General features: G+C 47.0%; 1 protein-coding gene across 9 annotated transcripts in view; it reads right to left on the bottom strand.

The window, feature by feature from the left end:
• Positions 1 to 1,118: 1,118 nt before the first annotated feature.
• The window catches only part of NCK2 (NCK adaptor protein 2), a 147,661-nt gene continuing 120,898 nt past the window's right edge, over positions 1,119 to 27,881 (bottom strand). For 6 of the 9 annotated variants that reach the window (XM_040623662.1, XM_008699082.2, XM_008699083.2 and 3 more), the window contains exons 4-5: positions 22,352 to 23,073; positions 2,319 to 3,891 (exon numbers count right to left, since the gene is read on the bottom strand). In XM_040623662.1, the coding sequence (XP_040479596.1) occupies positions 3,697 to 3,891; positions 22,352 to 23,073 (917 nt within the window). In that variant the 3' untranslated portion in view covers positions 2,319 to 3,696. Of the gene's footprint in view, positions 3,892 to 18,896; positions 19,118 to 22,351; positions 23,074 to 27,881 lie in introns of those variants that run through there. The other 3 variants (XM_040623664.1, XM_040623665.1, XM_040623666.1) reach the window with 2 other exon arrangements.

The raw sequence follows: 27,881 nt of genomic DNA, 5'->3' as shown, positions 1-27,881 counted from the left end.
GTCGACTACCTGAGGTAAGAACGTAAAGGAGAGTATGGCTCTCGGTGTGGCCCAGTATGGCTTTGGGGCCTGGACTTCTATTGGAAGATTGGTCACATTTAGAATGAGGAGTTTCTTGGAACACACGTCCTCGCAAACTTGGAGTCTAAGTTCTAAAAAGTGGGGGTGGATTGGCGTGGACACTGCCGGTCGGGGCCATGCTGAGGGTCTCAGGGCGCCAGACCTCTGCAGTGGGGCCCTCTGAGGAAGCCCGTGGCTGGTGGAGTCCCCAGAGTTCCAGCCAGTGAGGAAGAATGTCAAGCAGATCGTGTGACACACAGCCAGCCTGACTGGCATTGATCATGCTGTGTAGCACGTCCTACAAAGCTGGTCAAGTGCTCTACCCCCAGATAATCCTGGCACAAGCCTGGGAATGGCCAAGATGGCGAGGAGCCCCGTTTGCCCGCAAGCAAACCCAGAGAAGCTAGCTAATTCGAAGTCACAGGGTTAACAAGGATAACCGGGCACTCCTACCACACTTGGCTGTGGCAGCGGCTCCCAAGTCTGGAAGAGGGGTACTGCTTCATGGGAGAGCAGACAGCACCCCTGCAAGGTGTCAGACAGACCTGGAACCACCCTATTAATTACACGAAAGGTAATTACACACCTTTGGCTGAGTTCTAGGGACAAAATGGCCAAGACTCAACCTGTATTTACCGGAAAGTTTTATTTTAAAAGAATACTTTCAAGCTTTTCCAGGCTCTCACAGTTCTAAACTTTGGTCTTTAAGATTAATTTGCCATTCTGGTATCGGGTGGTAGAAATGGTAGAGAAGTAGTTTATAAACCACTTCACATATAGAAACCAAAGACAAAACTGTACTGGCACCGAAAATACTTTGTTTGGAAATGTCAGGGTTTCAGTAGACCTAAAGATTCTAATTATAATTTAAGACTATAATTTGTGATGCACTTTGGGAGAAAACAGGGCCAGTTTTAGCTCCCTAGAAACATGATTTAATAGCATCTGGCACTCATCACGTGTGAGGGCTTGCTAGTCCAGGGCCGTAACTCAGCAGGGCTGTTTCTGAAAAATGAAGGCATGTTGAATGCAAACAAATGAGCCGAGTCACACAACTATACAATGACTGCCCTTTATTGTCCTTTGCCGTCTGTGCAGAGGCAAGGGAACGGCAAAGCAAGGTCTGTCCAGGAAATCTCAGACATGCAGGAAGATGATGGCAGAAGGGCCACCTGGACAGAGCATTGGCGGTCCACACTCCAAACCACACGGGGACCCTGCGTTGACCGCCTACCCCACTGTCAGCAGGCCCATACTGGGGCTATCAATCCACCCTCCCCTGGTCCACCTGGTGCCTGGAAGTCCAGGGATGCTGGAACCTTTATAAATACGAATCCTGATCTGCCCCAGGCAGCTGGAAGACTTCCCATGGTGTTTTGGGACAAGACTGAAAATGACGGTCACTTTTAACTATAAGCCTTAGAGAAGTTCCTGAAGCCAAAATGTCTATCTGTATTGTGTCCTTTAATTGCTTGTTTCTTCCTTAATTGCTATGTGTAAGCCCAGGTCTTTCAGCTATCCAGACACTCGTTATATGGAGAGATTCTATCAGGTCAAAATGGAACACACAACAGTGAGACCTGAAAAAGTCAGAAGGACTTGTAATTTCCAGGGATAAGGTATAGAATAGATGATCCACTTCACTCACCTGGATATATATTCTGATGGAACTGGGTACCCCAACTCCACGTACCAGACCCCAAATGTCTAATTTATATCAAAGACAACAAAGAGATACAATGAACTCACAGAGAACAGGAATAGTAGGTTACATGCAAACTCTCACCAAATCACTTATTTCCCCTGGAAGCCCCCTGGGCTGATGTTGGAAGGGTGTGGCGCCAAAGTCAGCTCTCTGGGTTTGCAATCCTGCTGGACCATGTACCAGCCACGTGACCTTGTGCAGTTACTTCCTGCCTCATTTTCTCCATCTGTATAAGGGGGATGTGAGCAACCCCTCCGGGGGTTGTGAGGAGGAATAAGTGAGGATGCCATGTCTGGCATAGACTGGGCACTGGATACACACGTGCCGTTGGTAACCCATAAAGGCACAAATCCTGTGATGTGACTTTGTTTCCAGTGCCTGGCACATTGCAAATTTTGAGATTCGCTTACCAACTGAGCAAATGAAAGTAAGACACAGGTGGAGAGAGAAAAGCTGGCACTGAGCAGCGTGGCTGACAAGTTTGGTACAACATTTTTTAACAAATAATTTCCAAAGAGTAAAGTTACGACCAAGCTTGCAATTCTGCTTTCTCTTGGAGTTTCACTAATTAAAATTTATTATTTCAGAATACAAAATATGTGGTGGTAGAAAAAAGAAAACACGCAAATAATAAATTTGTTAAACTCCTCTCTAAAAATTGTTTCCCTGTAGGCACTGAGTATCTAGTAAATGCTAGAGCAGTTACTCTCTTGTAATGGAGGCTGAGTTTTCCCAAAGATAAATACACACATAGTCTTGTCATAATACTTTTTTTTTTATTACAATATCCAAAAAACTGAGTATGCAAGTTTAGGAGGTCTCAAGACCCCTTCTTCAGTTGTAGGAATGTGCCATCTCAAGACTGTATATTTAAACTATAAAGAAGTTCAAATGTAAAGAAAAAAGAAAATGCAATTTCTTCATAAACATTCTGTGTCTCTTACTACCAATCACATATTCTCTTGTAAACCCTGAAAAATTCCCTGTAAAGCAAATAATATATATATATTATATATATATATATATGGTGTGTGTGTGCGTGTGTGTGTAAAGTGTACGGTAGCTCCCCTTCCCCAAAGATCAGCTGTTTTCCTTAATCATCTGTATTAGTGTCAACAAATGGCTACGGATACATATTACTTTGAGAATTAAATACATAATTGTGAAATTTAAACAAGCCAAAGGGCGAGAGGAAAAAGCACTATGCGGATGGCACATTTGGGGGTAAATGACCACAACATCTGTCTTTTTGAGTCACGGGTCTCGCTTCTGCAGACTGACTCTCAAGGAAATTTCTTTTATTGCAAGCATAGCCCCGAAGGCACTGGACTTTCCTCACTACTCTCTCATCTGGTGGTTCTGGTATTGCTACCAGCAGGCGTGCCCACTCCCTGGACAGTCTGGGAGCCACGCGAGGGCGAACGGCACGGAGCCACGGCTGCCAGGCCCAGGGCCGGGGGCCTCTGCAGGAGCTCCCGGCCCCCGCTTTCTGAGTTGTACTGTAGTTCACTTAATTAACGGCAGCGTCGGTGCGTTCAAACTGTGCCCCATGTCTTTTTCATGAGGGGTTCTGGTAAGCACGAATGATCTGAACAGACTAAGGCTGTTTTCAGTTGAGCAGGAGTAAAGTGAACGAACGTCCCCCTCTTTCGCCTCCCGTTCTCGAAAGCTGGCGGGAGGGGGGGCAGGCCGCAAAGTGGGTGTCAGGGCCTGGCCTGGCAAAGGGGAGGCGAGCGGAAAAACAAACCGACCTGCACGCGAAGGTAAACGAGGCCAAGGAAGCCAAGAACCGATGAACCACCGGGCAGAGCAGAGCCCGCTGCAGGGGGGCCCCGTGGGCGCGGCTTCTTCCTGGGGCAGATCCGCCCGGCTCTGGGGAGGCGAGTGTGGCACCGAGGGCCTGGAGGTGGCAGGGGCTGTGGGCGGGGCCGTCACTGCAGCGCTCGGACGAGGTAGAGCTTCTCCCCGTGCTCACTGGTGAAGATGGGCGCCTTTTTGTAGTGTTCCACCAGCTCGTCCATGGTGTGAAAGCGCCGCTGCCCGATGCAGTAGACATTGTCCACGAGCTGCACCTTGAAATGTTTGTTCTTCCCTGACGCCTTCAGAGACACGGAGAAGTCACTGGGCTGGGGAGGAAACGAACATGGGTCAGGGTGGGCCGCACGCAGGAGACGCGGGGGAACGCCCCCCGCACGCACGCACGCACGCACGCAGCCAGGTGTGCGGTAGTATCCAGCGCGGCACCTGAGGCTGCGAGCGCCCCAGGCGCTGTCCGCGGTTGGCGTGTTCTGAGTCCAAGAAGAACTGCATTCTGCTGAGCAGAGCTTCCGCGCCACAGGTATTTTGGTTATTCGAAAACTGGGGGCCCGCCCCATACATAGCGTGTGGGATACCGGTGTTACCCTGATGCTGAAGAAACTTGAATTTTCTTTCCCAACCTATTTCTGATAAACTGGGGATTTTTAAAAAGTGGTTTGCATATAGGCAGCAGCTAGAAATTTCCCTTCCTCTATTAGAAATGAAGCCATCAAAAGTTTTCTAATTCTAAGCTATTTAAAAATAAATACTTTAAGAGCAGCTGAAAACTCTGGCTGCATTTTAAGCATGGTTTGTAATATCCCAGGGGGCGGCTGTACTATGGTTTAAGCGCAGATTTTATTGAGAAGTATCTGAATTTGTGATTATGTCCATGCCGTACCTATATGTGAATCGATTTTAGAAAGATATTATTTTTATTCAAATTGGTCCTGCCTCTTCTGAGGCACTGACTAGCCAGCACAGTTGACGGGGAAGTGGAAGAAGGCTGCCCCCCTCAGTGACTCCACAGTAAAACCCAACTGCCCACCATGGCAGCGTGGCACTGTGCCCACACGGCCTGTGTCACCTGGCCCTGCCTACAGATCTCATCAATGAGATGGGCGGTATGTCCCACCCCCAGTCCCACTGTCATTCCTGTTCACGTTGTTCTTTGAGTCATCCTGCCCCTACCTTGGACAACCATTCCTGCAAGGCTCAGCTGAAAGGTTTTCTACCTGAAGAAGCCTCCCCATTCTCTCTCAATCAAGATTAAGCTCTTCCCCTCCTTGGCTTGCCATATAGCAGAAAGCTAACAGCTTCCAGTGGCAGGGGCAGAGTGTATTCCAGAAACTGCTCTGTAATAAATAATCTACACATATGTCCTATCCCTTCACTATGCATTAGGCCAGGCAGACCACGTCTTCTCCACTGCTGTATTCCACAGAGAGCCACACAGATGGTGGGAGCCACTCCTAAAGCAGGGTTCAGTGCTTCTCAATACCCAGCAACTTCCTACTGCTGAGGACCCACCCAGCTTTGTGTCCTTCCCACGGGGACAAAATTAACAAGCACCTCAGCCACTGTCTTTTACATGGAGTGTACAACCTTTGATCTAAAGTGTGCAAATCTTGCAAGACAAGTGAAAATCCCATAAACCAATGACATCCCAGGGAAATGCGTATCTGAGGGCATTCCACTCTGCAAAAGCACTGCGGGGCTCACCCACCAGTCACAGCTGCTACCATGCAAGAATCAAGAGACAACTACATTCAAAGTTTGTATTTATGTATCCCTCTGCCCCACACAGACCAAAAAGAAACAAACCTTTGAGGGAAAAGCCCCATCTTATCTCCGTGCTAACTCTGGGACTTGATGCCCCAGAGGAGCCCCAGGAAGTGCTTGTGGGATGGACCTTCAGGAAGACACAGAAAGACTGATCTCTGATTCAACCTCAGGCGATGTAGGATTTTCAGGATTGTGGCCACGAGAGGGTCAAGGGGTGGGGAGGAGGACACAGAACTTGAAAATGATTTCCTCCACTAGACCTCTTAGGAATGAATCACCACAAACCCTGATGTCACAGATGACCCTGTCGGCCTGCCCTGTCAACATAATATTCTAAATGGCACAAAACATCATTCTAAGTAATTCTAATCAATTCTCAACTCATGACTGTTTTCACGGGACTGAACAAGTTGGGCGCAAGCTAGCCTTGGTGTCCTCTGTATTATTTTCCAAGTTGGCTTCTGTGTAAGGCTCTGAAAAAAGAACCAAGTGAAATAGGTACTGCCTGATGGGTCCTTCACGTGTGAGCAAGGCCCGGAGCACTGGCACCATTGTCGCTGTCACAACAGTTATTAGTCCTAGTGCATCAGGACACCTCGTCCCTATGCAACAGTACGTACAACTTAGGAACCACTCAACCCTCTCCTGAGGGCTTCAGGTTCTCCTTAAAGCAATGTTTAGTTTCAAGCTTCTATTACATTGTGTGTGTGTGTATGTATATATAAGTACATTTTGTGTGTGTGTGCCAGAGTGTGTGCCTTTAGATAAAGACAGAAGGCGATCTCACTTTTATAGTTTAGCACCAATCAGGCACTGTGCTAGTTTTATAGATCCTTTAATCAATTTGCAGATTAAACATCGTAGTCGAGGTAGTGTGTGAGTCAGGGTACGTACATGATATACCCAATTTTAATTAAGCCAAATGATCAACAGATGACTTCCTGAACGGGGAAATGTGCTTTTAATTTAAGCTCCCCAATTGAACATCATGGCGCGCCACGTGTATTTGTGCGTTACCGCAGTAGCGCCGATGCGGAGGAGAAGGTAATTTTTAATTTCATGGGCTCTTGAGCAGAAACCTTAAAAGTTAAGAATGTAGAACGAACCAAGTCTATGTCAAGCGGGAATGCTGAACACTTGGGGAATTCTCGGTTCATCCTGAGTAGATTTTCCAATCTATACCACTAACTGGCACTGCAGGAGGCCTGCACATGAGCTGGGCCAGTGGTTCTCAAGGTGTGCTCCCAAGACCAGTCCCAGCAGCAGCATCCCCTGGGAACTCGTCAGAAAACGCAAATTCCCAGGTCCCGTCCCAGACCTGCTGCATCAGACACTCCAGGGTGGGGCCCAGCCATCTGCGGTTTAACCCCGGCCATCTGTGTCTCAATGAGCCATCCACGGGACGCTGATACAGTCTGAGAACAGAAATGCAACCTGGGCCGACCACCAGCAGTGTTTTCAAATGTTCAGAGCCACGAGAAAAGACATGAACAGGACTGATGGGCTAAGTAGCCCCTTGAAGTGGGGAGCTCTGTGGCCAACCTCACCCGCAGGCTGTAGATGCCTTTCTGATTCTGTCCCAAGGAGTCCGGCCCCACTTGACATTCCTGTGAGGAACTGGCTCAATGAAACAGTGGGGATGCCGTGGACAGAATCTTGTTTCCTTAAACTGGGCCAGTTCCCTGGGTCTGACAGAGATGGAGTGGCTCCAGACCCCAAACAACTGTGCCACCAGAGAAAGATCATGAAGCAGGAGAAGACCCCTGCGGAGGTGATGCCACCAGCCTTGTCCACATCTTGTCCATTTTCTGGAACGACTTAGGGGAGTCGGATGAAGAAGAACCATGCCGCGCTCCCCTCGACTAGTAGCGGTGTGCTGATACCATGACCTCACACTCTAACTTGAAGCTGCTCAAAGAACCTTAGCAGGGTTGTGTGTGAATACCCACATTGAGAAAGAGGACCCAACCACGCTCCAGCCTGCCTTCTCTCTCCACGCAGGTTTTTTTTGGGGGGAGTTACTGATCTGAAGACACAGGCCCATATGAGGTCATTAATAATCTTTCCACCCTGGGGCCCAGAGCAAAAGCCTCTGGAGTGTCCCTCACTGGGAGGCCAATGTGCCACAGTGATTCTGAGGCGGGAAGTGTGCTGGACAGGGGAACTCCCCACAGTTGATGGGGGTCTAAGGCAGTACTGCTGTTTTTGCATCGTGGAGAAGTTGAAGACAGACGTTCTTAAGAACTCCACAATCTCACGGCGGGGACGTGCTCTGGAGAAGAGCTCTGGAGAAGCACGCACGTGTGTCCTAGGGTACAGTTTTAGCGATGTCCAAGCCGGATCATGTATAATGATGCCGGCGTACAAACCCTCTTCACGTCCACCAACAGGAAAATGGACAAACAGATGAGGTATGTACTTCGTCAAACAATGATACAGACGCATCACCACGGACTAAATAAATCTCACAGAGTACGGACCAAAAGAAGGAAGACTAGCTAGAGGATGGTACCGTCTATCGAATTCAAAAGCAAGCACAGTTAACATGTACTGTTTAGGGATACACACATACGTTTAAACAATCAAGAAAATGATTATCAGGGGTGCCTGAGTGGCTCAGTCCGTTAAGCGTCGGCCTTTGGCTCAGGTCATGGTCCCAGAGTCCTGGGATCGAGTCCCACATCGGGCTCTCTGCTCATCAGGGAGCCTGCTTCTCCCTCTCCCTCTGCCTGCAGCTCCCCCTGCTTGTGCTCTAGCTCTCTTTCTCTCTCCCCGTCAAATAAATGAATAAAATCTTAAAAATAAATAAAAATAATAAATAAAAATAAAATCTTAAAAAAAAATAAAGAAAATGATTACCATAAAATTAAAGGTAGCCGTTACCTCTAGTGGGAGGTGTGGTGCAATCAAGCAGGCTAATCTGGGGGTGGGCAGTAGCTTCTAGACTACCAGCACTGTCCTATTTCCTGACCCTGACCTGGGTTAAACACATACTTAAAAGTCATTTTCTGTGTGCTATGTGTCACAATAAAAAGAAGTTTTAAAGGTGCTAAATTTGAAGCTAGGAGACCTCGCTTGGCTATCCACTAGTCATGGGGCACTGGCATTTATTGCTTCAAATACCACCTCTACCCTCGTGCCGACTTCTCCCCATCCATTCTTTTCAGACACCAATTACACGTATGTTAAATTTTTCACTTGGGTCCTGTAAATCTCAGGTCAGCCTACCATAACCGAACACCATAAACTGGGTGGTTTAAAGACAAATTTACTTCTCACAGTTTGAGGTGGGGAAGTCCAGATCATGTAGCCGGCAGGTTTGGAATCTGATGAGGGCCTGCTTCCTGCTTTCTAGGCAACCATCTTCTCATGGTGTCTTCGGACAGCAGAAAGGGCAAGACAGCTCTCTAGGGGCTCTTTTATAATGGCACTAATCGCATTCGCGAAGGCCCCACCCACCTAATACAATCACATTGGGCCTTGGGCCTCAGGATGTGAATCTGGCAGAGGCGAGACACACAGACATTCAGTCTGTAGCAAAATCTCTTATTCTCGTTCTGTACTTTCTGTCCTTTTTGTGTGTATCCTAAAATCTCTAATTCCTCTGGGCTATCCTCCCATTTACTAATCCTTTCTTTGGATCTGTTTAATCTACGGTAAACCCACCAAGTTCTTAATTTCAGTTATTGTATTTTTTAGTCTTAGAATTCTCACTTTTGTTTCTTTTTATTGCTTCTAATTTTCTATTCAGATTCATCTTGCTGAATTTCTTGAACCTACTAGTCCATACATCTTAAGGACCACGTTTATACATTCAAAATCTGGGCTTCTACGGGTCTGTTTCTAGTCTCTTTTCCTCCCTTGTTTTTGGTAATTCAGTCTTGTCTTTTGGTACTTTAATCTGAATGCTGCATATTGATATGAGATTTGAAATGGTGCTACTGTCCTCTGGAGAGGATTTGCTTTGGCTTCGGTACTCCGTGAGGGTGGAGCAGAACACCTTAATCCAGTGAGGAACAGAACGGACGACAGTCAAGTTAATTTCAGGTTTACCTTTGCGTCTAGTATGTAGACTCTGGGGAGTCCATACTAAAGGCCTGGATTTTTTTCTGGGGCCTTTCTTCCTTGGTGGCCCTGACCTCCAATTTTTGCCCCTAGCACTGTAGGCTCCTGAAAGACTACTTCTTGGTTGCTTTTTGTTTGTTTCACGGTTTCATCCGGCTTTCTGAGGTGTTTTTGGCAGAAGTGTTAGTCTGTGAGAAACTAGTCCACCATGACCGGAAGTGGAAACTGGTCGTGACATTGGACAAGTGGTAATTTGTTCAGACTCCAGGTCTTTATTACAGTTACACTACTGAGAAGCAGGGTAGTTGGTTGTATTATAGGCTCTGGAACCAGGCTGCTTGGGTTCATATTCTGACTAGCGTTGTGACCTTGGGCAGATTTCCTATGGTTTTCTGCTTCAATTTTCAACCGCAAAACAGAGATAATTCCTGAAATTGGGAAGACACTGGAACAGTTTAATCAACTATAGTAATGTCAGGAGTACAACATCTTTGGGGAGATTAAGCAGTCAGTTAGGGGCTCTTCAAGTTCCTTTTACGAAACTTTATAAAGATAGCAATCAGCATCTTGTTAATATTTAAAAAGATTTCTTTTGACTAGAATTTCTAGAGAATACTTAACTTTCCAAACTAAGTAGAAGAGGTCTGCTTCCTATTGCAGAAGCACCACAATTTACTTCACATGTGATCATGTTGTCACCCTTACTTGTTTACATCTGTCTCTCCTACTAGGCTCCAAGCTCCTTGGGGAAGAGGCTCATTTCTATCTCATTTTTATATATGCGGGAGAAAAAATGGATCTGATACATAATAAGCACTCAACAGATGGCCACTGAACTATCTGCCACCTAGTATCTCTGCGGTCTCCTCCTGATTTCCAGCGGAGGGAAAATAAACATTACCAACATGACAGTTACTTGTCTGCTCTTTCTTTAAACAACCAATGGTAAAGCCGTGTCTCTTGAACTTTGTCATTTTCTATTGTTGCCTTTCTTATACTCTTGCCTTCTACCTGGGGTACCATATTACTTGTCTATTGCTGAGTCACAAATCACCCCTAAATTCAGTGGCTTAAATAGCAAACATCTATAATTGCAATTTCTGTGGCTCAGGAATTTGGGAGTGCCTTAAACCTTGAGCTAAAACCACTCAGCTTCTATTGGGCTGTAGTCAAGACATCACCTGAGGTCTCAACTGGGGATGTAGGAGCTGCTCCCAAGAAACAGGTTTGCTCACATGAACCACTCAGGACGCTCCTATTTCTGGTCTTATGGGCCTTTCCACGGGGGTACTTGAGTCTCTTCACAACCTGGCAGCTGACTCCCTCATGATCAAGTGATTTTAGAGAGACAGCAAAGCCAGAATGTCTTTCACAATCCAGTCTTGGAAATCACCTAACATGACTTCCACCACATTCTGCTCATCAGAAGTGAGTCATTAAGTGCAGCCCCTCCCCAAGGTGAGGCAATCAGTCTCCACCCTTTGAGGAGAAGGGTATCAAAGAATTTGTAGACACCTTTTTAAGCCATCACAGGTACCATATTTGTTAAACTTTCTCTGGCTGCACTAAAATCTAACTAGACTTAGTCCTGTACCTTCTCTTCCATTTCGAAACATCTGCCTTCAATTCCTGTAGTGAGCTTCCTCCCACTGTCCAAATTTCTTTCCTTTCCTTCTCCAAACGTTACACTTACTCAGTATCATTTCTCTTCACTGAACACTGTGCTAACTTTTCAAGTTTTCTAATATCAGACCATGTCTTCTTGTTCTCTCCTTCTCTCTGACTGTCCCTTAAAGGAATGATTTTTTTCTATTCTCATGCTTTTGAACCAGAGATCATGAAGAAAAATCAGTTGGGATAAGCCATACATTCTACCCCACGCCTTTTTTTAGGAAGTCATTTTCCAAGTGGAACGGGAGGACAATTTCATAGATTGGTGGAAAATCAACCTCTCTCAGGGCTGTTACTAATACATTTTTATTTCTGTTTAGGTTTTAGCTCCCCTATTTGAATATAATCTAAGTTCTAGAACTTGATTTAACCCCACATACTCACACTGGGATCAGAGTAGGTGTTTAATAAATGCACTGACTTATGAATTTCCCATTCTGACCATCTCTCCCAGTCTTCATTCCTTGAGGTATTTTTACATCTCACCTCTTTGCAATTTCTGCTCACAAGTGACCACTTTCAGAAAAGAAAACCCAAGAATACCCTCTTTGATACTATTTCTACAGCTTCATCAACTTTATCTACTGTTTCAAATACTTGCTGTAAAGCACCTTTGCATTTTTATAAAACCGATGCCCTCATCAAATATTTCTCTCCTTTCCTCAAGATTTAATCACTATTTTCTCATTGATGGGGAAAAAATGGATGCTGAGAACAGCTTGTAAAGTCCTTTGCTTCTTCTTCCATCCCTGATAGTCTTAAGTATTAATATGATTTTCTTCTAAGCACATGACTGGGAAGAAATAACAGGGGAGGGTGGGACCTTGCTCCCGGGCACTCCTGATTCTTAAAACATCTTATCTTTCACTTTGGAGAGTAGAAATGTCGTTTGTGCGGTTCACCAAGCCTCCCAGGTAGACTCCGGACCGATTTCCGGTCATGCTGGTGTTTGAACATCAACAATTTATGTATATATTCAACACTCCCTCTACTTTCAAATCCAGGTCACCTTGTTTTCTTTGCTTTTGTTTGATAGATGGATCTCTATCTCTTTTTTACTTCTTCAAGGAAGGTACTCTTTGTCCAGAGAAGTAGTTCTTGACCAAAAAAATCTGAGAACCAATGGATTAGAGGCAAACTCTATTCCACTGATCAATACTTTCTCTGTTCTTCTCTCAAAAAAGCTGCCTTTCGGTTTTATCATTCTGTCAGATCACCTGCCCTGGTTGTCCAATACGGTCTTCTTTTAATCAAAATTGACTCACTGTCTATACTTAGGCCACTAGCTGTCAACAGACACTCCACTCATTGTTTCTACATCAGATTACCTCTTCACTGGCGCTTTTCTCTTCTATAAATGTGTCTTTGAAGTATTTACTCCACAGGCCTGAAGCCAATCCATATGAGACGTGATCAAACATTATTATTCTCATTATCTTTTGAAATAAACTTTTTTACATAACTCAGTCGTCAACCACTGAACAGTCTATTCATCTTTAAATGACTGTGTTTAGTGTCCATTTTTCAAGTTAGTATGTGCATGTGTGTTTATCCCTCCCTGCCTCCCCAAACACATTTCCTAAAGTTAAACGTAAATACTCCAGAGGCTAGACTTTTAGAATATTGTCCTCATCACTCTTCCTCTTTTTGCCAGGTCATGCCCAGTGTAAATGATCAATACTAAATGATATTCAATAATTCCATTCCGAATCTTACCATATAACGCAATGCTGTTCAAAAGGGCTGGAACCAACTTCTTATGCCACAATTCAGTGGTCCCCAAATCTGAGCACCAGCACCCCGGGGAGAGCCCGCTAACACGGAGGGGGGAGGAGCCTGCTCACACGGACGCTGTCCGGCTCCACCCCAGAGACTCAGATTCTGCAGATGTGGGGTGAGGCCTGACAATCTGCATCCGCATTTCTAGCAAGTTCTCTGGTGACACTGACGCCTGTCCAGCAACCACACTTTGAGAATTACTGCCGCCAGGCTAAGGAAGATTTTACACGTGTCTTTTCCCGTTTGTTTGCTGAACTACTCATGCTTGATTCTGTCGTATTTCCAGTGACTATAATCTAGTGGGAACTTTCAAAAAAGTGAAACAGCATACAAGATAGGAAGAAGGGGGTCAGCGGGCCGGTTTATATACAATTCCACTCGTAGTTACTACCCGCGGACCTAATTCATAATGAACCACAAACTCCACGGGGTAACTATTTTGTTACTCCACCCGGCTCTTGCCATGCTGCAGACGTCGTGGGGAGGAGCCGCTTAGGATTAGTGTCATGAGAAACATCCCCAAAGCAGCAAACAGTGAGGCTGAGATTAAGAGGTTACGTGCTGATGCAAATCAAAGCCACAGCGCTGTCACTTCACACCCATTGGGTGTTACCATGAAAAACAAAAGCCAAAAAAACAGAAAGTAACAACTGTTGGCGTGGATGTGGAGAAACCGTGTGTACTGCCGGTGGGAACATGCTATGTGCAGCCGCTGTGGCAAACAGAGGGCAGGTCCTCAAAAAAATTAACCAATGAATTACCATTTGATCCAGCCGTTCCACTTGTGGGTATATACCTAAAAAAACCGAAGGCATGGACTCGAAAAGATATTTGCACACCCATGTTCACAGCAGCATTATGCACAACAGCCAAAAGATGGAAGCTACCCAAGTGTCCATCAACAGGTGTAAGCAAAATGTGGTCTATGTATACAACGGAATCTCATTCGGCTTTAAAAAAGGAAGGACATCCTATCACTGGCTACAACATGGATGAACCCCGAGGACATTATGTTACATGAAATAAGCAAGACACAAAAGGGCAAATACTATATGATTCCACCCATATGAGGAACTTAGAGTAGTCAGATCACAGAGGCAGAAAGGAAACAGGAAGCAGAAAGTCACCAGGGGCTGGGGCAAGAGGGAAATGGGTGGTACTTAATGGGTATACAATCCCAATCAGGGAAGTTGAGAAAGTTTTGGAGATGGATGGTACTGATGATTGCACAATAATGTGAATGTCTGTAATGCCACTAAACTTAAAGATAGTTAATTAAAACGGTAAATTTTATATTATGTATATTTTGCCACTATAAAAAAAATCTCTTGTGCTCGTCTAAAAAGATTTGTGAAGTTCCGTTGGAAACGAGGCATGTGACAGAGGGACCCAAGGCATGAGGACAGGCGAGGACACGTGCTCCTCCCACCACGGACACTAACCTGCAGTCGTCTGGGGGTGCAGGGGATGCTGAGGGGGCGGGATGGTCACGGGGTCCAGCGCACCACCTCCTAGCGAGGCCACAGCGGTGGTACACAAGAACTCAGCATTTCCTCCAGATCACCTGCAACACCTGGTGACCCTAGTTAACAGCTTTTTTTTGGGGGGGGGGCGGGGGGAGCAGGGCATGGAGGGAGGCAGGTGGCAGCTGGAGACAGGGCTCAGACTCAGCTCCTGAATCCAAAGTGTGTGCTTTCCTTTGGTCTGGAGTCAGGCAACAATGATCCCTAAACTTGACTTTTTTTCTATGAATTCCTTTTTTCTCCACCTTCCAAAAATGCTACAGTGATACTGCCTGGCTTTGGCTGGGACACCCACTGGGCCCTCTTAGAATATGTGAATATTGGCAGTATTAGTAAGATACTCTAGAAACCATGTGTGCTGGGCGAGCACTTGCCTTGCACACATCTTGAGACCAGTGTATACACTTCTTGTGGAATTCCTTCTATACTTTGCAAAGAAACAATTTTCAAGGGACTCCTGGTGAAGACCCCTGGCAGGCCGTCCAGGGTCCTCAGTTTCAGGAGAGAAGACATGTGAGCCTACCTTCCAGATGCTTATTACTTACATACAAGAAAATCATGTTTTTGTTTCCCAAGTGTCAACCAGAGCTGAACACTTCTGTCCCGGTCCCTCAGCCATCTCTCACTCCACAATCTTGAAGGCTGGAGACCATACTCGGGACCTTCCTTCACCAGCGGAGAAAACACATCCACAGCGGGGAACACGCCTCTGGCCTGGCCAGTGGGCACCTGCCAGGGCCTGCAGCCTCACCTGCCCCTCGCTCTGTGTCTATGAACGTGTGTGTTGTGAAGAACAAAACAAAACCGTGCAGTTCACAGAGATCCTAATACTTTCTATGCTTTTCTTCCATTGCTAATTTAGTGGAGTGATCGCTGGATTACTGGGAGGGAAACCTAACTTCTACCTCTTGTAGAAACCAAACGTTAAGTCTCAGTCCAGAAGACAAATACATTTAGCTATTTCTGTAGCCACAGCTAAAAAGAAATCGAGTTAAAAAAACAAACAAAAACAAAAGCCACCCCAGAGGCCTACGCTGGTACTCTGTGTGTCCGCCCTATAAGCCTTTCTAATAAAGTGCTAAAAACTTTCTTGATTCAGTTGTTAAAAATTTCCATTACATCTTGAAATGTTTTTGGGGAAAAACATTTCTTACAGGGACTGGTGATTTTCTATGAGAGCAATACAAATATTTAGATAAATAGGAGTTCATGATCTAGGAGATTTTTATGAAAAATCTTTCTGAATACGGTTATGGATAAATTATTTACTTTGACCTATTTTTTGTTTTACTTTGAAACACTTGTTCTTCAGTTGCCAGTGGTTACTGGATGACCATTTCTCTCCCCACTACATCTGCAGGCCTGAAGACAGGGTATGTGGACCCCCTCGTGGCAGCAAAAAATAAGCCAGAGGCTGCAGTTCTGATTCAAGCTCAGCAGTGCATTTAGCACAACCCCAAGAGAACATAGGCATGGACGGAGAACTTCGGAATCTCTAGCACTCTGCACTGGCTGCCTGCTGACTCCCATGCTGAATCTATTATGCACATTCTGGATAATTAATTCGTCAGTTAACGCAGAGTATTTCTTGGGAGTCCCACCAAGATAGTAGGATTCAATGCCAACAACATGACACAATATGCACTCTCTGTGCTGACCTGGCCTTTGAAGGGGCCAACACAACCATGTTCAGGGGCAATGCCACCCTAGCATAAGACTGCCCTGTGACCCAGGAGCATGTGGGGGGCACACGGCCCAGGCCTGCAGGTCAGGAAAGCCTTTGAAGGAGCAAAGCTTGAAGGACATGCATACATTACACTGGTGAGGGGTGCAGGGGAGGGGTACTGTATTCTAGAATTTTCTAGACCTGTACAAAGGTCTGGAGGAAGAGACAGCCAGTCCAAGAACCCAACAGTATGAACACAGGTGCAAGGAAGGAAACTTGCACTCTAGGACCTGGAGAGACACGAGGCACGAACAGAAGAGGCCACTCAGCAACTCTCCGCGACACAAGGGGAAGAGTGGCCACGTGCAGCTTCACCACCCTAGTCCAATGGCCTGACGGGGCCCACGTGGTGAACCTGCACCCGCTTCCTTTACGTGTCACAAGTCAGCTGAGGTTTGGGTAACCGACTACTCTTCCTTTTCAATAGTTATCTCCCTCCAAAAACAAATCAATGGATTCAGTACTATTTACTTTCTTTTATTTGAACAAAGCAGAAATCAGACTCCGTTTAAAGCCCTTCATCATAAATAATGGTTTTCTAAGATTCTCAGGTGCCTTCTGCATTACTGAAAGGCCAGTTATTTTGCCTGCTGGTTACATGCAGTTTTACTGGCAGTCTGCGAAGACACGGGAGCTCCAGGGCAGAGCACTCACTTAACTGAACCAGTCCATCCCCCTCCTCCCGGGAAGAAAGGGGAGCCAGACCTTTAACTGAGGCCAAGAGCACAGTACAGAAACCCTTGTTGGGTTCTGAAAAAAATTACAAGTGACACCCTGAGCACATTTGTGATTGATTTTATTTTAAGAACTAGCTTTAAATAAGACTCTAGTCTTTTTTCACAGATGCCAGTTCATAGCCTGGATTTGTTGATTTGTCTGAAGGCAAATATGGAAGGGCTAGCCAGGGCTGACGAGGCTCGGAGCCATCTGAGAGCTGGGTCAACGGAACAGGTGATGAGCAGTGAACTCTTAGAAAAGTAGCCATCCTAAGTGATGCTTCGGGTCCTTCCAGTTTTAAGAATTCGATATATTTCAAGTGAGACATACTATAAAAATCTAGGCTTAAAGCTTCCAGTCAGGACTGGGCAAACAGCCTGACAATTAAAAAGTAACATTATTTTTGCAATCGGAAAGATGCATGCAATTGGAAAGTTACTGCTCAGAGCAACCTATACTCTTCCTCAACATGAACCCACCACTGAGGAGACATCTAGAAATCATGGCACCAGACCGTGGATTTAGAAAGCTCGTGAGCCAGTCGCTGCTGGAAGGCACGCACTCCGTGGCTCCTCAGCCTCTGAGCTCCTAGGAAGCAACGTTCACTCTGCTCCGACAACCACACTCTTTCCCATTTTCCATCAGAAACACAGAGCAAAGGCTGCTTGTTTGTTATCAAATTCTAAACAGCTGAAAAAAATAGAAAAGCACTTTAGGAGGTGAATTCCACTCAAAAGAAGCCAACAGCTCTACCTAAAGGGAACTTCAGAAGAGATGGGTAGAAATGTTCACCTTTAAGCATGTTTATAGTTCTTCACACGTAGTACAAAGCAAATGTAGTATTTAAACAACCGTTGTAAATATGTCTAAAACCATTCAGGTTACAAGATAGTTTTCAAAGCGTGGTCCCGAGTTCAGCAGCACCGGCAGCACCGAGGAATGTGCTAAGAAATGCAAATTCTCGGGCTCCAGACCTCCTGGGTCACGGTCAGGAACATTACGGGTGGGACCCCGCAGTCGCTATCTCACCAGGCCCCCAGGGAGATGTTGGCACACAGTACAGGGTGAGTATCAGTGATCTAGAGAGACAAAGGGATGACATCACCCAAAAACAGAGTTTTGGCAAAAAAATTATGATTTCTATAAGAAATAGAATTTGAATTCTACAGCAAGGAACTATACTAATTCTTTCCTTCTGCTTCTCCCTGGCCAAATAATCTTAATGGATTTTTTTTTTAAAGAGCAAGGAATGGAACACATGACTGTTCGTGTGGCCAACACACACACTACGTTATCGTTAGCTAAAGGTAGTTTTTCTCCAGCAGAAACAAATGCAGCGTATGACCGGAAATTAGTATGCAAATCCTACTGTAAAAATAATACACATGAGGAAGGAGATCTCTCTGGGATTCGCAGCGTCTGGCAGAGGAAAACGGCTCCCTAAACCAAGGCGGGTGCTGCACAGCTAGTCCCCTTGGCCGAGCGCATCCCAGGTGTGAGCTCTCTTCCCGAATAAGCGTCTCAAGGACGGGGGGGGGGGGCACCTGAAAACCTCAACTCCTGACAGCTTGCCCAGCTTACCAGAAACCTGCCGCTGCTGGTTATTCTCCACTGTGAGCACAGCTTTCCAACCACATCCGGAGAATAAGTGTGGGCAAGGACATAAGGATGTACGATGAGCACGCACAGGACAGGCAGGAGCTTTGACTTTTCTAGATTTAATGAGCTACGGATTCGCAGGTGCAGGCAGGATAACGGAACATGGAGAGGAAGAAACGGTGCCGTTTTCACCTTGAGCTGCCAGGAAGAAAGGACGATCACGGAGTGGGGAGGAAGGGAGAGAAGACGGCAGAAAATAGAGTAGGTATTGAGGGTCAGGATAGGAAAGAGAGCCCGAACAGGATCATGTGGCTCGTCCGTTCCTCCCTTAATAAAACACGCCTGACAGCTACCTCTGAAAACACCCAGGACATCACTCACACTGGCTAGCACGGGATGCAGCAATGTTTGTGTTTGTTTTTCCAAAATATGCGCTTCTCCTCCCCCAGAAGCACACATGTCCTAGGGCTCAGCACTGGGTATATTTTTATTTTTCAAAACAGAGAAATACGGAGTATTTTTAAATGCGAGATAACGTCAAGCAAGCGCCTCGTTTATTTATATTGGAATCACTCAGGAGATCTTAACGAGGCCTATCTGGAAGAGGCGCGGTGAAAATGCTTCTGTGCTTATTCGGAAGTCAGGCGTCCCGCGGTAACCTCAGTCACAGGAAAGTCCCAGGCCCAAGGACTGCAAGAGAGAAAACGGAAGTGAAACGAAGACGTCTCTGCGTCCTGCAGGAATGTAGACCCCGTCAGAAACCTTCCTGCCCCCCGGCACGATGTGATGTGCTGTTAGACCACGGCGGCTAGACTGAGGGCTCACATCGGTCTGATGGTTGCTTTGAAAGCCAGGCTCTCATCTCAGAAGTGCCAACATGAATAGGAAAGGAGACAAAGAAGGAGAGGAAAGGATAAGAGAGCCTTGGCAAGAGGCAGAGGCAGTCAGGAGATGGTGGAAAATGAATAAGGAATGGATCTGTCCATCTGTCCATCCACACGGTTCCTCAACAGCCCCAGATGACCGGGTATGAGCAAGAAAAGCAGACCACGGTCTGCTGTTGGGAGAAATGCAGCAACACATCTTGGAGACCCCTATAACAACCTTTTGGCACAAGGCAGGCATCCCAACAGTGGAAGACGCCACACATCAGGTCACAAGCCACTAGGACAGGCAGCCCTGCACACCGTCAGGTCACGTGGCCCTCGTCAGCCCGAGCCAGTGTTAGTGAGGGTGCAGGGCTGATGTAGGGGCCTCTCCGCCTCCATCCTCCTGGAATCACACTATTTGTGTCTCATAGCTTGTTTTTCTAAGTTAAGACAAAATGCAAAAAATCTGGAGAGGGTCCTTTAAAAGTGTCAATAATTAATGTTTCAATTACTTAGAAAGTCAGCATATTGTCTTATAATCTGAGACAAACAAGACACCGGAGCTTATCCGAGTGCTAAAATGGAAACCAGGTAATGTAAATTCTGGCGTACCTCAGAGAGACTCTAGACCACCGCGAAAAAACGAATGTCACAGTAAAGTGAATCAAATGAATTGTTTGGTTTCCCAGTGCATATAAAAGTTATGTTTACACTAGCCTGTAGTCCTTTAAGTGTGCGACAACATTATGTCTATAAAATAATGTACGTGCCTCAACTAAAAAACACTTTATTGCTAAAAAACGCTAACCATCACCTGAGCTTTCAGTGAGTCAAAGTCACTGGTCACAGATCACCATAACAAATATGAACATAATGAAAAAGTTTCAGATACTGTGAGAACTACCAAAACGGGACAGGGACACGAAGTGAGCAAATGCTGGTGGAAAATGGCGCCGATCAGACTTACTCACCACAGGGTTGCCACAAACCTTCAGTGTGTGAAAAACACAGTATATGTGAAACACAGTGAAGACAGGGATGTCTGTATCCCTCCCTATCCACAAGGATCTGGTCTCTGAGTTCACAGTGACACCTGCTTAGTGTGTTTTTCCTACAGAAACGTAGTAGGAGGTCCACCCCAAGGCCAGCAATCTGAAGGGTGCTTTCCTCATCTACCCTATCTCCAAGCCTTAGACAGGAAGAACAATGAATGAGGCTAAGGTTTCCACACTGCAGGGCTACTTTGGCCCCTCTCCATTCTAGAAGTGTCTTTAAACTCAAAATTTCTTTCTTTTTTTTTTTTTTTTTTGAGGATTTTAAAATTTTTTTTATTTTTCAGTAATCTTAACACCCAACATGGCACTTGAACTCAGAACCCCAAGATCAACAGTCACACGCTCTACCAACGGGGACAGCCAGGCGCCCCTCGAACTCAAAATTTCTAAATCAAGATTATACTTTCTCACTTGGGATTACACTTATCCCTTAAGTACTCTGGACCAACCACCTCCTACTGTAATTGGTTTTCCAGTGATTCCTCTAAGTTTCTGCTCAAAAGAGTTAAACGTGTGGCATACTTCATTCTCCTAAGCCTCCAGCAGGATCTAAAGGAAGCTATGCACAGAGCTTACGTCACGTGAGAACGATTCAATCTGATGTCTTGCCAGCAATGATAAGCTCTGGCGGCTGGATAAGAAGATCTCGGAGTTCAGATTTCAGAGGGAGTTAATATCCAGGCCTGGTGTGCTTGCCTAAGCACATCTAAGGCAGCCGCCAACCCTCGACCTGCTGACACCGTAAGGGGTCTGGTTGCCACCATCATGACGCTCCTCCTGCCTCCAAGAAGAATAGATCACAGCTGCCTCTGTCTCAGAAGAGGAAAAACATTTCTATGGCCTCGAATTCCTCTCAGGTCCGTCTGCAAGAGTCTTCAATATGTACTTACATATGGTGGCGTCAACCTTCCCAGAGGACACCAATTACAGTACAGATCACATACTTACTAGTCTTACAGTTCACATTTAAAAAATTAAACTGAAACCTGCCAGAGCCAATGCGACGTCATTGCAGCGCACTCTACCTACATTAGTCTTGTCTCGGGGGTGGGGGTGGGGATCTTATTATATGGAAGGAGTATCTGCAAAGAGATCGATAAAACCGGTTGGGTTGAGTATTTCCATAATGTTTATGCATGAAAAGGTTACCCTGCACGACACTGACACTGGCCCAGTTCCTCCAGACAGGCCCAGCCACATACCCAAAACACAAACCCCAAATCTGTCTGCCGCTAGAAAAGGATCTTCTACAAGTCAAGCGGCCTCATACCTCCGATTCAGTTCACACACGCAAACGCAGCTCTCTCAAGCCCCATCTTCTTCTTTTCCATTCTGTTCATAAGTGCTTTAAAAGCTTTTCGGAGATGAACTCCGTGATGCCACCTGCAGTCCAGATGACCTTAGGATTGTATGGTTTCAAAAGGAAAACAAACCAACCAACAAAGGCTGTGTCAGAAACCAGGTGCCCCGCCCGCTGAGCACAGGAGACATGCCTAGGACCCAGGGAGGAAACAAAGTCAATCACCAGGGCCTGGGTGGGGGGAGTGGGGTCATTAACAGAACGGGAAACCCAGAGAGAAAATGATGTCTGAGTCTGTAGAACGTTAAAGGGGTAATCTCAGTAGAGCGGCAAAACCACGTTCAGGAGCTAAAAAACCATTTCACTTACCGTCCCATCTGCGAGAGTACGTCTGCTGGACAATGACAGCCACTGTCCCCAGCGGGGTTCCTGCGCCCGCAGCAGACTTACATCTATTACAGAGCAGCAACCTTTTGCAGGTTTACAGGCATATCGTATTCCTCTAGCTTAACTGTAGCCCCAAGTACGTGGGGCTCTAGGTTAAGAGGCGCTCCAAACATCCTCTGGCTATTTGCAGTGTGGAGAGGGAATGGAGCAGACGGTGGCGGGGCGCAACGTACACACACAGCCGCGCACACTGGCGGGTGCAGCCTGGCACCTCCCTGCGCCGGGCAGACCTCAGCCACCCCGGGGCACTTACCGAAGACTCGCTGTCCCTAATGAGGAAGTCGCCCTCGACGCCCCTCTCGTTGAGGGCGCACTCGGCCTGGTGCCGCGTCACGTTCCCGTAGTACCACTCTCGGCCCGCGAAGCGCCCGCTGCACGCGGGGCCCGCGTAGCTTATCTGCGGCGCGTGCGAGGGGTGCAGGGCGGGCCCGTCGCTGAGGACCACTACGTAGTTTTTGGGGACCAGGCCGACCTGCCCCCGGGCGTTTTTGCACTTCCACCACTCAGGGTCGTTCTCGGGCTTCTCGATCACCTCCATGGTCTCCCCCTTCTCGAAGTTGAGCTCCTCCTCGGTGACCGAGCTGAAGGGGTACAGCGTCTGCACCACGTGCAGGACCCGGGCGCCCTGACCATTGCTCATGGAGGCGCCCTTCCGCAGGCTCAGGAAGCTGGGGGACTCGGCGGCCGCTTCGTCCATCTCCTCAAGGACGTAGTTGGAGGGAAACCAGCCAATCTGCCCATTGTAGCTGCCTCGCCACCAGCCGTCGCTGCACTTCTCCATGACGGTGACGCGCGACCCCTTCACCAGGGACAGCTCGTCCTCCCTTTCGGCCACGTAGGCGAACTTGACAAAGGCGGGGATGTTGAGGTCGTAGATGCGGTCGGCGCCGCCCCCGTTGGCGGGGTACTCCGCATCCGTGCTGGGTGTCGGGGATGCGTCCCGCGCGCTCGTCTTCCTCTTGGTCTTGCCGAGGCCTGTGGAGACACAGCAAGGGCTCAGTGGGCACGCAAGGGGCATCACTGGTGCTCGGACACGACACACAGTTGGGGGGGTATGACACAAAGCCACCGTCGGCACACCCTACAGCCACCGCCGGCAAAGGAAGGTGCACTTGGGGTATGCCTTTGCAAAAGCTGGGAATTCCTACACCTTTCTCTCATTCACTTCTGAAAAGAGTACCCAGTACTAGCACTGCAAAAAGCTAACAAAACAGCAACAAAGCTCATTTCCTTCTGAAGGATGATACTTTTTAGAAAATTCCTGTGCCCCTCAGAGGGAAAAATTAGGTAGAAAGGCTCAGACAGGATGTCTTCAGCCTTCTTGTACCCAGCAGGAAACTGGACTGATGAACTCAGACCTGCTCCAAGCCTAGGAGTGGTCAGAGCTGCCGGCCCTGCTCCTGCCTCGCCACTCCGGGGACACTCCAGACCCTCCTCGGGCTGCCTGGCAGCAGACTGGCCCCACTGGGTACAAACCAGTACCCTCCATCCTTTCTTCTGCAATTCTGTCCTTTCAAAATAAAACTCATTTCCCATATGTTGTGATGAGCCAATTAGAAAAAATTAGTTGATCTGTTAAGTCTAAGGCAGAATTTTTCATATTATGATTCAAAACCCACCAGTGGATCAGAAAATCGATTTAATGGGTTGTGACCGTCTTGTATGTGTGTGTTGAGTTGTTCTGGTTTTCTTTAAGGGCATAAGATAGAAAATCTCAAAGTGCATCAAGCATAGTCTGTTGCTTCAGTTACATAAGGGCATGAGTACTGAGTTGCTTCTTCCTGTGCATGGGGAAAACAGTGTGGAAATCTCTAAGGTAAGAATGTTTCAGCCCAAGTAGAATGCAGACAATTCTGGAATCTTCCTGAGAAGTGGGCCTAGGGGAGGAAGGCACATCAGCGCTCAGAGCTGCCGTGTGCCATTAGACTTGTAGGGCGGGCCATGCTCCCTAGCTTTTCCCGGTAGATGGCTGGCCGCCCGCCAGCTCTGCGCCAGCTCCTAACTTGGTCAATGTGGAGGTTGTGATGGTGTGGAGACTGTGGCCATTTGCAGATCCCCCTCCTTCCCCGCCCAAATGATACCAAAGCACTTTTGTGGGTAGCTTGTACCTCTCATTTTATTCTTTTAAATGCAGTAAAGACAGAATGATCCAAGAATCACCTTTGCTTCTACTCCCTTGTTGAGCGGGCAGGAGTTCAAAAGGAACAAAACGCTGCCCTGTGGCCATCCTCTACTGTGGAGTACGGCGCACGGCCGCCCAGAGCAGGCCCACCCCTGGTCTAAGACTCCGCCACCCGCTCAGCGCCACCAGCGGGGCCCGGCCACTCAAAGGCCCTCATACAACGCACACAAGGTGACAGCAGAACGATGTGAAGGGATCCTTCACAAGGTTTTCAGGCAGATGTACAGATTCTTTAAATGAATTTTAAGGAATTCCGGGTTGTTTTTTTTATACAACATTTATTCAAGCATATAGGAAATACGAAAGTAAACCAGAATATTAAATCAAGATTTTAGACTTCTACTTACATGTTAACTCACTTTACATGAAAACATGAACCTCTAAACCTTCGAATGAATCCTTTCATGCGATTTCAAACCTACGTTCGTTTAGCTATGCATGAGAGAGCACTGTGGCGATTCACTAGCTTCAGAATCCAGAATCATGAAAGCACACTTCCATCCAGAAGGCTCCGGCACCTCATCAAGGAGTCGGCATGCTAAAGCAGCAATGACCAGGCAGAGGACAACATCTACTGGTAACAAGACATCAAGTAATATTTACAAGTAACTTTTTTTTTTAAAGATTTATTTTGAGACAGAGAGAGAGAGAGTGGGGCGGGGAGGGGCAGAGGGAGAGAATCTTCAAGCAGACTCCCTGCTGAGCACAGACCCCAGTATGGGGCTCGATCTCATGACCCTGAGACCATGACCTGAGCCAAAACCAAGAGTCAGATGCTTGGGGCGCCTGGGTGGCACAGAGGTTAAGCGTCTGCCTTCGGCTCAGGGCGCGATCCCGGCGTTATGGGATCGAGCCCCACATCAGGCTCCTCCTCTATGAGCCTGCTTCTTCCTCTCCCACTCCCCCTGCTTGTGTTCCCTCTCTCGCTGGCTGTCTCTATCTCTGTCCAATAAATAAATAAAATCTTTAAAAAAAAAAAAAAGAGTCAGATGCTTAACCGACTGAGCCACCCAGGCGCCCCTACAAATAACCTTCTAATAGACCTTTTCAAATTTGTGAGTAATGAAAGCTACTTGAGAAAATACCTACAGAAGAGCAGGATTTAGAATATTCATTGCTACAGAAAGGTGTCAAGATCAGCAGAAAAGACAGCATTAGACCCTAGACCTCATGATACGCTGTTGAAGACACTTTACAACCAACTTATGAATACCCCACTTTGCTGACTCTTCAAGCACAAAATAATAACTTTAGCCACTGAGTTTTTACCAGGCACCTTCCTAGACTTCAGGGAGACCAAGAAAAACAAGACAGGCACCATTCCTGCCTGTGTGGAGCTTAAATTTATCAAGACTGGAACATTCCGTATAGCAAGCACACAATGGAAAGTAAACCCATTCTACTCTAATGGGACCCAAACAGTCTTTGAGGCAACTCTGGACAGGGAGGGGGTCATGGAATGTGGCAGAGCGACTGCGAGCCCAGCCCAGAGGAGACTACCAAGCAGGCCACCTATCAGCTGTGTGCTCCTGGGCAAGTTACTCAATGGGGCCGCCATGACAGCATACCACAGACTGCGGCGCTGAAACAACAGAAGTTATAGTCTCCCAGTTCTGGGGGCTAGAAGTCAAAAGACCAGGGTGTCGGCTGATTTGGTTCCTTCTGAGGCCTCCCTTGTTAGCTGCCAGATGGCCACCGTCCTGCTGTGTCTTCACATGGGCTTCCCTTCGTTGCACGTCTGTGCCCTAACTTCCTCTTCTTACGGGACATCTCACACTGGACTAGAACCCACCCTAAAGACCGCATTTTAACTCAATGACATCTTTAAAGGACCTTTACCAAGTCTGGGTTGGTAAGACTTACTGGGGGCTAAGACTTCAACATATGAATTCTGGGGGACATAATTTAGCCGCTAACAGGTACCTAACTGCAGACTGTAATATAAGGCACAGGAAGGGTTCTATGAATAACAATTACTACTCTGAGGGCTTTGAATTTCTTTTTTCTCAAACAGGTATTTTACCAGGAGAGGGCCAAAGTCCTCTGAACAGTCTTGGCAACAATGTTACCAGTGCCAGATGGCCACGAAAACAGAAAGCTTGCCTGTAGAGCTTCTGGCACCCGAGCAACTTTATTCCATGGGCACAATCTCACATACAGCTGCTGAGGCAGTGAAATTCAAGAGACAGGTGTCTGGGAATAGGGAGGACCCTGACCTTACTGATATCTACACGATCTGAACACTCAGAACAGTCCAGGGACAAAGTGAGCATCCCCCCCATTTCTGCAGATGGGGAAACTGAGGCTGAGGGGCATCAGAGAGCTGGCCCAACACATACATCCAGTGAAGTGGCATAGACTCGTACACCAATAAAAGCCCATTTAATCCCTAAGACCCTGTACCAAGATTTCTATGGGAAATGCATGAGGACCGTGGGGTGTCAAAAGTCTATCCTCACTTTCCATACCAACCCTCCAAAGCTGTGATGAGTGCTTCCTCTGATCCTAGGGAAAGGAAATGGCCCATGTCTCCAGGCGGGAGCAGGGCTGATGTTCAGGGAGCGAAGATTTGGGATAAGAAACAGATCACGAGTAACCATGAGGCCATGTGGCCACTGCCATGTGGCAGCTATGAGATCTCAAAGGCTCAACGGGAAATCTCTGAGTGCAGAACAGGCAGTGTCGTTCACAGACGTCTCAGGGGATGGCTGTGCTGCTGTGCCCGCCCAGCCCCAAGCCCCGCACCACTGCGCAGTGTCCAGGCTCCAAGCAACATTTCTAATTTAAAGGCAAATCTGTTACCTTCTAGGGAAGGATGCAGGTGGGAAGTTCAGTTCCCCCGTCCCCCACTTTCTCTATGGCTATTTTTCCCACACCTCTTCTGCCTTGTTTCTTCTTCTTTCATTTAAGTCAAAACACCTACTTCTCACAGTTGTAGCAAAAGCACCTTGAACTCCAATGTGTGCTTTTATTTTCTAACAAAGACAATGTGATTTTTTTTTCCTCTTACAATTTTACTTATGTTCTCAGCAGAAGAGGCAAATCCTCACACTCTTTTGCAAAGTCTCAGGTAATCTTTACCTACTATAAGTAAACAGTAACTAACCAAACATGGCCGACCAGAAGCCCCCATTAACCAGTTTCTACTCACTGTGCCGTATTTTGGAAGAACACACTTTCTCGTGGGGCCTGCTCACTTTGGCCCAAACGTGAATTCCCGGGAGAGCCGGGCTGTAGACAGGAAGGGCCCAAGAGCAGCACTCGGCCCCCCTGCCTGGCCACACCCCTTCCTGCCACCCACCCTCCATCCCCCAACACCCTCTTTCTTAGGTCTGGGAGCTAGATACATGCAGGATCCCAGGCAGTTCCAGACCCCGCCACATGGGACCTGAAGCATGGGGGAGTACTGGTGTGTTTCAGCAAGATTTGGCATGACTTCAAAGGATGGGCTTTTCTTTCCGTTCTCCGTTAATCCTAAAATCCAACTGCACAGACTATTTGGGGCTTGAGCATTTTGGTTGGAGCCTTTGCTGCACTGTGCTCTGCATGAACTGTATTACCAATGAGAGTATCTAGAATTGGACCATCAGAAAACCTGCAA

This window comes from Ursus maritimus, unplaced genomic scaffold (assembly GCF_017311325.1).
Source record: "Ursus maritimus isolate PB19 unplaced genomic scaffold, ASM1731132v1 scaffold_6, whole genome shotgun sequence".
NCBI classification, from domain to species: Eukaryota; Metazoa; Chordata; class Mammalia; order Carnivora; family Ursidae; genus Ursus; species Ursus maritimus.
This window is presented reverse-complemented; position numbering and strand designations above follow the sequence as displayed.